The 13,802-nt window shown below is 48.2% G+C and overlaps 5 protein-coding genes across 5 annotated transcripts; 3 read left to right on the forward strand and 2 right to left on the reverse strand.

Moving 5' to 3' along the window:
• Positions 1-761: 761 nt before the first annotated feature.
• BO97DRAFT_406770 (YdiU domain protein) lies at positions 762-3,495 on the reverse strand. The gene is made up of 6 exons (XM_025695486.1): positions 2,752-3,495; positions 2,654-2,663; positions 2,565-2,595; positions 2,361-2,511; positions 1,204-2,309; positions 762-1,126 (listed from the first exon to the last, which is right to left on the reverse strand). The coding sequence occupies exons 1-6, from the start codon at positions 3,107-3,109 to the stop codon at positions 926-928; spliced, it is 1,857 nt and encodes a 618-aa protein (XP_025549929.1). The 5' UTR covers positions 3,110-3,495; the 3' UTR covers positions 762-925.
• BO97DRAFT_372163 (aldo/keto reductase) lies at positions 3,429-4,863 on the forward strand. Its single transcript, XM_025692854.1, has 3 exons — positions 3,429-3,567; positions 3,661-3,941; positions 4,015-4,863. Exons 1-3 carry the CDS (start codon positions 3,505-3,507, stop codon positions 4,559-4,561), a joined length of 891 nt encoding a protein of 296 aa, XP_025549930.1. The 5' UTR covers positions 3,429-3,504; the 3' UTR covers positions 4,562-4,863.
• A 747-nt stretch (positions 4,864-5,610) lies between these two features.
• On the forward strand, positions 5,611-8,064 carry BO97DRAFT_348700 (uncharacterized protein; the record flags this gene model as incomplete). Its single annotated transcript, XM_025691898.1, has 4 exons — positions 5,611-6,145; positions 6,206-6,480; positions 6,550-6,961; positions 7,016-8,064. The coding sequence occupies 4 exons, from the start codon at positions 5,611-5,613 to the stop codon at positions 8,062-8,064; spliced, it is 2,271 nt and encodes a 756-aa protein (XP_025549931.1).
• Positions 8,065-8,826: 762 nt separating this feature from the next.
• BO97DRAFT_406771 (uncharacterized protein) lies at positions 8,827-12,053 on the reverse strand. The gene is made up of 2 exons (XM_025695487.1): positions 11,553-12,053; positions 8,827-11,479 (listed from the first exon to the last, which is right to left on the reverse strand). Exons 1-2 carry the CDS (start codon positions 11,563-11,565, stop codon positions 9,222-9,224), a joined length of 2,271 nt encoding a protein of 756 aa, XP_025549932.1. The 5' UTR covers positions 11,566-12,053; the 3' UTR covers positions 8,827-9,221.
• On the forward strand, positions 12,016-13,408 carry BO97DRAFT_471567 (GTPase Rab2, small G protein superfamily; the record flags this gene model as incomplete). Its single annotated transcript, XM_025700050.1, has 4 exons — positions 12,016-12,064; positions 12,172-12,559; positions 12,620-12,774; positions 12,847-13,408. The coding sequence occupies exons 2-4, from the start codon at positions 12,491-12,493 to the stop codon at positions 13,406-13,408; spliced, it is 786 nt and encodes a 261-aa protein (XP_025549933.1). The 5' UTR covers positions 12,016-12,064; positions 12,172-12,490.
• Positions 13,409-13,802: the final 394 nt, after the last annotated feature.

Below are 13,802 nucleotides of genomic sequence, written 5' to 3' on the forward strand. Positions count from 1 at the left end.
TACTCTTGTGGTGGCTTCGGTCACATGGCTCGCGATTGCACCAATGGTCAGAAGTGCTACAACTGTAAGCTATACCAACCGCCCTTAAGCAAGTTCAGCTAGGATACTAATAGTGGTCGTGTAGGCGGAGAAGTTGGACATGTTTCTCGTGACTGCCCCACCGAAGCCAAGGGTGAACGAGTGTGTTACAACTGCAAGCAACCTGGACACGTCCAGGCTGCCTGCCCTAACTAGTTTTAATGCACTCTGGACTGTTTGTCTTCTGTCGCGATGTCTCGTACGAGACCAGATTCGGGAATATGCACCTCGATCGCGCCATTATTGACGATCTGCAATTCATTACTCCCGCTTTATCCTAAAGCCGATCTCTGACATGGCATACGACCCTGGCTTTGAAAACCTCTAACAAACCCATCTGATTTGTCTGATATCCGAAGATATCTTTTTCGCCATGGAGTTGTATGCGCGACATGCTGTCTTACATGCAGGCAGTAAGTTTGGTTCGAGGACTGATAGGTGGTGCATTGTGTTGCGGGTGGACAAATAGATGAAACCACATGTGTGCTATGGAAGACTTTGTCCACGAAAAATGAAACATTTCTAAACAGCAATTTAAGTCGATTTCACGGAGTCTTGGCCAGTCTCAAACTTGCTTATGCCTTATGCCAGCGTCTACAGACACACTTGCGCCACCAATAGTCTGCTAGAGACAATTCGAGGTTCTTTCTCGCAAAGTGTACTAGTCACGAATCTGTCCTCAATACTGTGTAGTTTCTTGCTATCCCCACAGCTGTGTAAATCTCTACTTCATGTCATGTGACTGTGTCTGAGATCTCAATCCAGATAGGTAAGGCGTCGACGGTACTATATAAGAAAGAGACTCTCATTTCATTAAAGACAGCGTTCAAATTAAAGGGAACCTCTTTCACGAGCTACAACTGCACATCATGGCTCTTTTGAATTTTGGGACATCGCCACAGAACCGCCGCTCTTCATCTTTGTCGAACCCCCAATCTTCTTCAAAGGGGTTCAGCGCCATCTGCATAACTCGTCCAAGTATATCACGGTCACCCTTGTGCTCCACGCGGTCAATGACTTCATCAAGAATCCAGCCGCGTGGTAGAAACTATATAGTATTTGAAGTTAGCAAAAAGCCACAAGTATCATCAAAGATTCCCATCCTCAACCCCACGAAAAACATACATTCGGATTCACCGATTTCATAGCCGTCTGCCTCGCCGCATCAGCATCCAGGCCCCAATCTTCCAAGATGCGGATTCTCCACTTCTCAAGCCAGCGCGCGATGCGTTCTTTAGCAGCTCCTTCTGTGAACCCGATACTGCTAACTCCTTCACTATGGAAGAATCGTGACGCCGTTTCCGTTCTTTGAATTTCTGTCTCGATCTCCGCAAGCGTAATATTCGAAAGTCTTCTGAAAAAATGGTTAAAATCCAGCTCCAGTGCCTCCATCATGTCAAGCATCTCAGAGAACAAAGCTTGGAAATCGGCCTCTTTCTTCGTTTGAAGGCCCAACCTCCTTCCCATCAGGCGCTTATATTCATTCAAGAATACAGCCCTGAATTCCTTGCCTGTTTTTTCAATGAGCTTCTCAGCACGTTCAATTACAGCTGGTGCAGCGCTTTCGGTCAGTCCTTCTCTTATGAAATCTTCATGGTCAACTCGGTCTCCTGCCCCGATGAGTTCCCCAAGTGATTCACCGAGTCTGACCAGATTCCACCAGATGATACTCGGCTGATTCTTGTAAGAATATCTCAGTAGGTGGTCGTCGTGATTCGGCGTGTACTGGGGATCAAAGTTATCCATAAACGCAAAGGGACCAAAGTCCATTGATAGGCCGAGAATCGAGGTATTGTCCGTATTTAGGACACCATTCATGAAACCATAGGCTTGCCAGGCGGCAACGGTTTTGGCGTTACGGCGTGCAATCTCTCGATAGAGTCTGCTGAACCTGTTTTCTTGCATCCCGTAATACTCCTGAACTTCATCCTTTGGGACATTCCTAGGAGGATCATTTATGGCAGTTAAATGCTGGTCATCACTCACAGACACAGCAGCTGGTAGAGTTTCCCAACCATGATAGACTTCTTCGGCGACATACATCGCAAGTTTTCGAATCAGATCACGATCTCCGCGCGCACGCAAGAGATCAAAAGTTCCAATACGAAGCCAAGACTCCGCAAATCGAGTCACAACAGCTCCTGGTTCAATGCGCTCTCGCAAAACCTTCGATTGGGGTAATAGAGTAATGGCTAAGGCTCGGGTCGTTGGAACATCGAGTGCCGAAAGAGCTTAACAACATTTAGTTTCCGTTCATAAGATCAAATTTTGGACGGAGTTACCTTCAGATACAATGTATTCTCTGATGCTCGACCGGAGTACAGCTTTGCCGTCGGCAAAACGTGAGTACGGAGTTCGACCAGCTCCTTTCAACTGCAGCTCAAAGCGAATGCCCGTATATGGATTTGTGCTCTCAAAAAGACTGATGGCACGCTGTTCAATGTCAACTCTATACATGTACTTGAGTGCGGCCGGGTGCAACGCACCCCGTCTCCTAGTTGGCCAGCCCATGAGCCACTATGATGTGTCAATACCGTACATGGGATCTACCACCCGACAGGTACCTGTAACGTACAATTGCCACCCTTTACGGCGTCAGTTCGTGCGGTTCCATCTCAAGTACGTGTGGAAAGCGAAATCCCAAACAGAGGAGAGAGAAGTCGAAGGACTCACCTCCATAACATTGTGCCCAAGGATATATCCCACCGACATTTTCACCCCAAGGAAAATCATTTCCGGACACCAAACCGCGGAACTGGGGGGTGAATTGTTCTCCAGCGGCAAGCCCAAGATCTTCCAAGGCCTTCGGACTAACTCCCAGAACTTCATATTCCTCTGCCGGCTCAGGTCTCACAAATGTATAAAGCGCACCTCTCACTAAACGCGGACCCAAGGCCTCACGAGGAGCTCGATGTGATATTTCTGGTGTCTCAAAGGCAGGGTCCGCAGGAAGCTTGGATGTGAAAACATTGGACTTGAAAAGTTCTTGCAAGGAAACCCCTTTACGAGCATTATGGAGTTGTGAAGCCATGTGATAGGAACAAGTAGGAAGCATCCACGACCGTTTAGAGACAGTGCGGAAAGATGCTAACCGAATGTGAAGATATGCACAGTGAGCATCGAATATGACCATGACATATGTGGATATATGAGAGCTTGGCTATTTTTAATGCGAGTAGGCCCCTTTATATTTGTCTCATAGGGGCGGGTTAGGAAAGTAGCATAGGTGACTAGGTAATGATGAAATCTTGTAGCATTTGCGGGATTCAGGCGGTAAGGTTCGGGATGTTGGCCTCAGATCTAAGCATGACGTCAAATGTGCCGACGCAAATGTACTTACTCTCTGATAAGCTGAGTCTCAGAATTCTTCATGTCAGACTGTTGTAATTTATCTGCGCCGATTCGGTCGACAGCATAGCTTGCTTAATGACATTCAATATGAAGAACGTCCCGACTGTCAAGCTAAGTGATGGGACAAACGTTCCTCTGGTGACTTACCCTAGGCCTTCTTTTCCGTCTCATGATCCGGCGTATTACAATGGCAGATGTCTCCGGCTGGATGAAAACTAATGATCATAATAGCTTGGGTACGGTAGCGGTACTGCTTGGTATAAGAAGGCCCAACCTGATAGCATTGACCATCAACTTCTTGAATCCATCAAAGCGGCAATTCGATTAGGGTATCGGCATCTCGATGGGGCAGAGGTTTATGGAACGGAGCTTGAGCTGGGTCTTGTCATCAAGGAGAGTGGACTGAAACGGGAAGACCTATTTGCGACGACAAAAGTGATTGCGAGTATCGCTGACATTCCGGGGGCAATCAATATGAGTCTGCAGAAGCTCCAACTCAGCTACGTCGATCTGTGGGTACCAACACACTCCCGGTGTTCCTGACACCTTTTGCATGAAACCTTCAACTCATGGTGCAAATCAAAGATACCTAATTCATTCGCCGTTCTTTGCCAAGTCTAATGGCGATCTCCAAGAAGCTTGGGCTGCTATGGAGCAAGTTAAGGCAGCTGGCAAAGCCCGGTCCATAGGAGTTTCCAATTTTCTCGAGGGGCACATTGAGGCCATCATGAGAACTGCCACAATGCATCCATCCATAAATCAGATCGAGTTCCATCCGTACTTGCAACATGGTACTCTTCTTCAATTTCATCGAAATAAGGGTATCGCAACAGCTAACTATGGCCCATTGACTCCTATTAATCGGGCGAGAGGCGGTCCCCTCGATCAAATGTTGTCCGGTCTGGCCAAAAAGTACGCGGTCGACGAGGGGGAAATTTTGTTGAGATGGGCCATGAATTGCGGTGCCGTGACAATTACAACCAGTAGCAAAGAATCCCGCCTAAGTAGCTACCTGCGTGCTCTTACCTCCCAGCTGACACCGAAAAAAGTTGTTGAGCTGTGCAGACAAGGCCAGCAAACGCATTTTCGAGCATTTTGGCAGAAAGAATTCGCATATGCCGATCGGGATTAGCGTGAATTATGTATTTGTGCTACGTACGGAGTACTTATACGCAGTATACAGATATCATGGTGGACTCATACCAAGACAATGGGTGACAGATGAGCTGTACATCTCCTATGGAGACTTGGATATGGCATACATCAGTCAACAGGTGACGCCCTCCGCCTGTGATTTAAACGGTAAGGAGAGATCGTTGACTGTGGGACTTTTAGAATGGAGCAAGAATGGAATGATCGAGCAGCAAGAAAAGGTTGAATCATACAAGGCAACTAATTCCAAGGATACATGTCAGCTTCAATATAAAAACGCATGCCGCAGTGGTATAACTTATGACCCGATGATTCCTGATCCCTTCTCCCCTCCACACATCCTGTTACTTTACTGCCAAGCGTCTCCGCTTCGACCCCGGCCGGAACATTGAAACCTAGCCTAGTACTGAACAACACACTCTGTTCGGGCCTTCTTCCGAAACAACACTTCCCTTTCCTTACACTAAACGCCTAGGATCATCCTTTCGTTTGCTCTTTGGGCTAGAGGCTTCTATCGCTATCCCTCTGGCCCTGAGCCTGCAGTCATAGCCCTACCTATTAGGTATCGGCTTCTAGCCGGTCAACCACTCATCGCCAGGGCGGCCAAATCTACTTACGACATTTGCTTGTATAAACCAGTCAATTACTTTCGAGGGACTAGACGTCTTTGACGGGCTTCTGTTACGGTAGCCGGTGATGCGCGTCTGAAGGGGAAGCCGGAAAGTTCAGGGCGAGAGCGAATAATCAGACCAAGGCGTGGGGTGCTATATGGATCGAATCACGCATTGATGGGAAACTAATCGGAATTACGAAACTAGGCCGAATGAGATACCTCTGCTCGGATGTCCGACACCATTGGAATCCAGATAGCAAGGCCCCATGCGAACCAACACACGCGCATTTCAGAGAAGTCAGCAAAGGAAGGTGTTGGAGTCAAGAATCACACGCGTGGGTGGAGAAGATTTCACAAGGAAGTGCATGTATGCTTTAGCTGCCGTCACTTCCTACACACCCATTTGACGGACTGCCATGTCGGGAGAGCAGTCATTTCGCCCCGCGAACGCTGAACTACGAGGATCGAAGATAGCGAGCGAACGCACATATAATCCAGATCAAGACTCCGTTGATCGACGATTGAAGCGACTTCGAGACCAAGTCCTTCCACTTTACCCATTCCTCCTTACTGTCCCAACCGATGTGCCTTTCCGTCTTGGAGGGCGCTTTGTCAACAATTGGGCAGTGAGTGATGACGGCCCGTTCACGCCAGAGGAACAGCAACTCCAATACATGACATTCTTGACTCATCACGACGGAGACTCCTTGTTAGCGGCTGTGGGAGATTGGTCCGACGGTGCAGGGAACGTCATGTCCGATCAGCACTCTGCGCCTCAGAGTGCAGCTAGCACACCATGTTATGGCTCACTGAAGAAGAAAATAAGCTTGAATGATTACAAGAACAGGAGAAAGCCAGGTGCCCCTTCCGATTCTCCCGTCAATCGACAAGCTTCTTCCCAATCCTCAACTGCTCAAGCACCCAATGGAAGCCAACCAATCACCAAAGCTAGTGGTTTCATTGGCGATATACGGAGATCGGCAGAGAAAGTGGTTTCAGCTGATCTGCGAGCCTCATCTGTTCCCAAGAACGTGGATCGCAAACGTCCGCTTGAAACCGATAATGAGCCTGTTAAATCAGCCGGAAAGGGTCTTGTCTCCTTTAAGAAACCCAGGTTATCTCCTGATTCTACAGTAGACCCCAACAAAGTGGGACGACCGCGGAGCAACGGACTCCCTACCCTCCTATCACCGACCCTGCCCCCAAGTTCAAGCAGCCCGAGACTGCCCCGGCTTCTATCACCAACACTGCCGCCAGATCTCGAGAAAGAGTTATTGATGCAAAATGTGGATCCTGTGTCTGTAGACTCGCAGCACCACATTTCTTCCCATGTCGATGCCTCAAACTTTCTCAAGACTAAAAACGCTATTCGTGGCTCCGCACACTTGAACTCGTCCTCACCCGCTCCCAGCCGGCCAAACAAGATATCGAACTCTGGTTCAGTTAAAAAATCAATCACCTTTCAAGAACATTCGGATGTTGATTCAATCATAACTACAAAAGGCGGCTCTCAACCATCATCCAAGAATATTGTAATGGACCCAATTGGTACACGACCAAACTACCACCCAAGCCAAACCAGAGCACAGTTCATTATCAGGTTGAAGTATGGCAGAACGAACAGGAAGCGGGTTGAGGCCCTTTTGAAATTTTCCGGTAAGAGGAAGATAGGTACACCAAACTCACCCGTAAGAAGTGCTACGGATGTTGAAATTCCTCATGCTTTGAAAGCCAGGCAACCTGTAGCGAAGGCTACGGTATCCGAGCGTGCAGAGAACAGCAATAGATTATTTCGCAACGAGGTGAAGGCCAAGTATGAAGCCGGAAATATATCTTTGAAAGAACGCTTGAAAGAGTCGAAACCCTCCAACACCAACGATCAACCTCAGTCTCCACAGGCTCCGAGCCTGCATGCCACACATGCCTCGCAGGAGAGATCAAACCAGATGCTAGCAATATCAGGCAAAAGCTCAAAATATCCTGGTCAGTCTGAAGTGGTCGGAGGCATTGGCGGGAGAATGCCTTCCCAGCCGGGTGTGAAACATCTAACAGAATTGGCAACCGTTACCAAACCACCATCCCCTCAAGCAATTAGCGCTACTTCTCGACAATGCGAGCGTCGAGCGTGGAAAGATGAATATCAAAAGTACGGCAACCTCGGCCGAGAATTGAAGCATGCTGCAGAACACCATACAGCTAAAGATAATGTGACTGTCGTCGACGAAAAGCTGGCAGTCGCCACAGCGGTAGAAGCTATAATATGCTTCATCTTGGCTTTCGTTGCAGATGACCATTGGAAGGCTCTAACTCGTCAGGTTGCAGATTCATCTTCATGGCTGTCAATCCTTGCATATTGGCGTGTGGTGAAGAAAAACAGTGCACCCTATCCCCGACTACACAGTCTTTGTCTTATTCTTGGAGCCATCTCATATGATGCAATCCACGCACTCGATCTGGAAAGACTTGCGGTTACAGCTCTACCCGAAGAGCATACAGTTGTTCCCCAATCAGGAAGTGATGGGACAACTGTTGTACTGGACGAGTACAAGAAAGTCCGAAAAGAATTCAACGAGTTAAAGAATCGACTTCCAGAATGTTACCGAGAGTCTCAGAAACTATGGTTAGAAGGCTCACGCGGTCTTTCTGAGGAAGTGCTTGTCAGCGAATTCCCTGCCACCTGGTTCAAACGGTCGAAGAATTTTTCAGAGCAAGGGAAGCAACATTTGAAAGCTGGCGATTTATCCATCGAATACTTTCTACCTTTGGCAAAAGCCAGCACGCCTTTAGAAATCATCAAGTTCAGTTGCGCAATACTGAAAGAGTGGTGCACCAAGGAAGGTATTGGCTGGAGCAGCAGACTTGATGTTTAGTCCAGCTAGTTTTCACTGGCTTAATGTCTCTGGCATCTTCCAGACTATCATCTCCATCCCAGCCTTTGTGCGCTTTGGAGACGGCGTAGGGGACACCGCTTTTTGTCAATTGTCAAATCATGATACCACGGCTGTAAGAGAATCAACATACATATGGAGGTTATTTTACCGGTCCATGAAGCCAGCCAAGCTAGTTGATTGTGGAATACGTTATTGAAAGGCTTCTTTGCTTTTCTTTTCTCTTCCCGTACGAGCTTCTCAGACATCATTGTATTCATAAGTCATGAAACACATAGTTCTTGAAAGCAACGGGCGTGCAGTCTGAAGTGCTAGTATACAGAGGTACTGAGTCCGGCCGTTGGCTAACTACTCGCCGGGGGAAGCTATTGCTGTCTCCTCATTAGCCTGGGTAGGACTTAGGCTCGGGCTGTTGAGGGGTCCCACCGTCTAAATCCCATGTCTAGGATAGCTGCAGATAGTAGCTATATTCAGGCGGTAGGCAGAGCAACAAATTGGACAGAGATCTGCCTTCAAAGTACACGAATAAGCTCTCGCGAGACGTGTGCTTATAATTGATTAATTTAGCACAGCCATATGCCAACCACGGTTCGTTTTCAATGTGTGTGCAACCCTGTCTCAATAGACCTACTGCAAGCATGTTGTAGTCGTAGAATATTGAAACTCTAGGGCAATTCGACAATTCAAGCATGAGACGATTTGATTCGCACACCTCTCGATTGTTAAATTTTCAAGGTATAATGTGTTTAGTCTACCACGTCATGCAATGCTCTTAAATTTTTCCGAGGATGACGCAAGAGAACCACAGAGCACAGCACCACAAAGCCATGAGATAAACCCACGAGAGAAAGAACCTTACAGTAATTGGCAAAAATATTATCTCAATAAATTGGTTCCCATCAAAGCACATGTTGACTAACTGGGAGACGAAGCAGCAATTGGGCATAGTATAAGGCTTGACACTTCATGGTGTTGTCTGAAAACCCACCGCAAGGTCAGAGATTCCGGTTATCGGTAAGCTTCAGGTCGTCCAATGGAAGAGGCTTTGTTTTCATGCGTGTCTGCTGCATAGAATGATGGCATGTAAATATGCTTGCTGACCTATCACCCGGCATGAATAATTGTATGAGGTTATCGACTCAGGGCTCGCGGGAATCTGTATAGCAGACCGAGGGAGCGGGCTCTTCACTGAAAAGCCAGCCAGCTTCCCGGCAATATCTCGCCTCCCTTCCGTAGATACCGACTTCACTACTCCAGCAGATGAGAGACGCATCAACAATATCAGCGATGACACTCTCGATGGCACCCAAGATACTCCAACCAATCGTTCCAGCAATTAGCCCTACCATGTAAGCATACAGACTGCCGCGAACCACACCAGGGTCACTTGGCACGCGATAGTTCCGTGCAGTACTGACCCAACCTCCAAAGCCAAGCGCTAGTGACATGATAAGGCGAGCGGCATGAAGGATAAGTTTCGATAGCCGATACGAGATAAGCGCTGCAGAGGTTTCGCGAGACCAGGTGAAAGACCGTGGGTGGATAGGTGAGATGGCTACCGACGGTGCAAGGTTTGTCATTTGCATCAGACCACGGGCCGATACAGTAAGCGGTTGAGAATGAATTGCAGCATAGGTGAGGGCCAGGGGATTTGTGATAGTAGCCAACGGAGTCGGAACAAAGGAATAGGCACAGAGACTGAGAACAGAAGAGATCCGATGTGGAAGTAGCAGAAGCGGAAGCCGAATCAACAGGGCCAGAAGGCTAGACAAGCAAGCCGTGCCGAAAGATGTTGTGAGACAATGATGGGTAGCGGCTCGAACTATTAGCCTAGATGCTGGCGCGGGCGTGGTCAACCTGTGAAAATACCACTGGCTCACTGTTGCAGCCGTGACCGTACGTTGAACGCCAGCGACAACTCCCAACGACCATAAATAGACTATTACATAGTAGACTCCCAGCCACCAACTGCTCGGATCCATGAAAAAGAGCAAAGATCCGGAGATGTGTCCCGTTAGGAATACACGCGTGAACATGAGCATCCAAACCCATGTCCATGCGACAATAAGCAAGAGGATGCAGACGCCAAGAACCAAAAGCTCGGGGTTTGCGGCAAGGATACGGCAGGCAAATTCAAGTATGCCTACTGCTTTACCTATCGCTCGACGGCTCCGTATAACGTTAAAAATCCAGGCACTTGCTATCACGAAAGGGATAACTGATAGCCACCTCATGGCTTTATCCTGGATGCTTGCTCCATGCCAAGAGCCACGAAAACTCGAGATGAAGGGATAGAGTGAGAAGAAGTACAAAATTGCCGGAACGGCAAATAAGACGACATAGACCAGGGGGCGTACATATGACCGTAGCAGCGCGAGCCAAAGCAGAGACAGGAATATTGAGACCACAGTGAAAACCCCCAGCCTGAAAAACGAGTTGTGAATAGTCGAATACACCGTATCGCCCCATTTCGGGAAATCAGGGGGAGCGGATGTATGTAGATAAACAAGAAAAGAAGTTGCAAAGAGGCAAGCAATAAATATCAGGAACAGCTGGGCCCAGAAAGCGTCATAGACAGGCGAGCGAACCCTAACCGACACGGTAGGCGCTTCGTATGAAGCTAGCGGACTCTCCTGTAGACAACCTTCGGGCGCTTCGGCGGCGTCTGACCCTGATTGCGTGATAGTTGGAGTAATCCCAAGATTACCCATGCGGGATTTTGGCTGTTCTCGAAATCGCTGGATCGAGGGCGGGTTGTCATCGCCTATCTCAGGGGACTCTCCGTCAGAAATGATGCTCGATCCAAGTGTGTCTTCTAAACGAACATCAACGAGATTCTCTCCTCGCTGAAATCCCATCCACTTAGTCTGCATATCACGCCCAGGTTCAGCTCGCAGTAACCTATTGCCGTTCTGGGGTCTTTGTGATTTCTGGGTGGGGCTGCTTTCACGCCACGAGCTCCAAATACCCTTACCTTTGAAGCTTTCTCGATAGGTATGATGGGTAACAGATTCTTCTATAGTGGAGGGGGATTTATCATCATCATCATTCTCTGAAGACTCTTGAAGATGGTTGACTTCCAACACTCGTCGTGATTTCTGCAGGGCATAGAAGTCCGCAATCTCCCGCTCGTGCTCAGTTTCATCATCATCCTCCCGAAATTCGTCTGTGGCACTATAGAACAGAGGTGCTTGCTGTGTCGGGTTTCGCGCAAGATTTGAGACCTGCGAAGCGACAGTTTGATACGGATCAATGGCCGTTCGTTGCAAAAAAGACCGTGATTGGGGTGAACGGAGATTTCCCGGTTGGTGAATGAAATGTCCATGGCCCTGTCTGCGGACGTCTTCGGAATGCGTCACCAACCGGGATTGTGATTGTGCAAGGAAGCGGGAGGCATCTGACCACGTTATCAACATAGGTGTTCAAGAAGTGGCACAATACAGCTTCTAGCATAGCTCCAGGGATCGTACATTCAGAAAACATGGCGGATTCACACTTTGGCTGGGTCTGGACCTCTTCTCTCTTCTGATGTCCCGTTCGTTCTTGTTGCTTTGCACCAAAAGTGAGGCAGATACTGTGTTGTAATTCACACTCGCTGAAAGAATAGTTAACTAATGTAGCGGTGAGCTCTTTCGAGACCTTGTTTCACGAATAGTCGCTTGACGAGAAACGGCTACATAAGTGATAGAGAATTGGTGGAGAGAGACCATCCAAGAACCTCGTGTATTGACAGCAGGAACCAAGCATAGAGAGAGGTAGAGAAGGACAAACAATGGATGGTGAACTGGGACAGCGTTGGGCGTTTGAATGCCAGCGTCATATGGACAAGGTCATGTAACAGATGACTCAGCAGACCTCAAGGGTTACACTAGTTAGTCCTGCGAGGTGTCATTCGACCTGAGGAATCTCCCTCTTATCTACCCTGACGTAGCACTCAAAGGATATATAGATTGACTCCTTGGGGCTCAAGCAGATACAGATGGTAAGTGTCCTTTGCTCCGTATGTCCCGCGTCTCCAGAGCTCCTCATCTCCTCACCAGTCTCCACTACAGTAATCCACTATTTTAGGCATTAACCGTTTAGTATTAGTGCGAAACCGGGATAGATAGATGGCACCTCAGCACTACTAGTTTTGAGTAACGCTTGTTTGCTCGAAATTCGAACTCAAGCCAACCACCACAGCCGCCTTGGGTCATCATACGGTCTCTATCCTTCTCTGAAAGGAAAGGTTTCAAAGTGTGCGTCGCGATCTCGGCCGAACGACCCTCAAAGAATTAAACCTTCTGATGGGCCCTTTCCAACAGCCAGAGCTGGAGCATGACTTCAAGAGTCTGATATACCGGACATCCTAGAACCTCAAAACAGGCTTCTGTACCTGACCACAGAGCTACTTTGCTCTGCTATACCCATGTCACAGCCATGGGACTACATCGCTAAGCTTGTCTGCATTGGCGACTCTGGAACTGGAAAATCCAGTGTAGGTATAACAAATTTGACCTCTTTGATTGACGACGCTGATATATAGCGCCCTGTCTAGTTGACAATTCGGCTTTGCGAGGGTCGCTTCTCATCCTCCCATGACGTTACCATCGGCGTGGAGTTTGGTTCTCGCATCGTTCCAGTCGGCCCTCCTGCGTCAAAGAACCTTGGACTGGGAGTTGACGCCCATACTCGCAGATTTACGGCATCACCGTCTATTTCATCAACCCCTTCAGAAGTACCTGTCACTATTTCTGAAGAACCGACTGCCACCGGGTTGCCTAGTCCTCCTCGCAGGGTACCTGAGCATCAGAAGAGAATGAAGCTATCTCTCTGGGATACGGCTGGTCAGGAAACGTATAAATCTATAACTCGTTCTTACTTCCGTGGTGCCTCTGGGGCACTTCTGGTTTTCGACATCACCAGGCCTTCCACTTTCTTGTCTTGTACACAGTGGCTCCAAGATCTACGGCAAATCGCAGAAGACGGCATTGTAATTATACTGGTTGGAAACAAGAGCGATCTTGCAGACGACGGTTCAGTTTCGAGTCAAAGGAGGGTTACCAGGCAGGAAGCGGAAGAATGGTGCCGCTTGAATAATGTCGCGAATTATGTCGAGACGAGTGCAAAATCTGGCGACAATGTCGAATGCGCGTTTCTCGAGGTGGCTGAAAAGATCTACCGCAACATTGAAGCTGGTAAGTACGACCTTCATGATCGCCGAAGTGGGGTCAAGGGCTTTGGTGCTACTGGGGGCCAAAATCCTGGTGCTCCTAAAACCGTCACCTTAGGCCTGAACGATGCAATGCGCAAAAATGGAAATGGTTTGGTTGGCAGTTGCTGCTAATGCCTACCCTGGCCACTTATATTCACGGGATGATGTGAACTACTTGCACAATATACACGCGTATCACGATCATTGACCCTAAACATCTATACGTCGCGTGATTTTTGAAGGGAGGCAGGTTATTTCACATGCGTGGAAGACTGCCTACTGGAAAGGAAACGAGGCAGTCGGTTTTGACGAAAGACGACAAAACTGGTACGGTGGTGTGCCATCATGATTCGTATATCAAACTAGTCAGGCTAATCATTGAGTGGTTATAAGTCAGCCGGGTTTGTTTTTAAAGCTCATGTGCGTTGAACCTGCTTGATAGGCTCTTTTGGTCAGTAGTGTCTAATAGAGCTGTTACACAAGAATAATAAACTTCATCCATGATTCCACCTGAAGAATAGATAAC

This window comes from Aspergillus homomorphus (genome assembly GCF_003184865.1).
Source record: "Aspergillus homomorphus CBS 101889 unplaced genomic scaffold BO97scaffold_27, whole genome shotgun sequence".
In the NCBI taxonomy this organism is placed as follows: domain Eukaryota; kingdom Fungi; phylum Ascomycota; class Eurotiomycetes; order Eurotiales; family Aspergillaceae; genus Aspergillus; species Aspergillus homomorphus.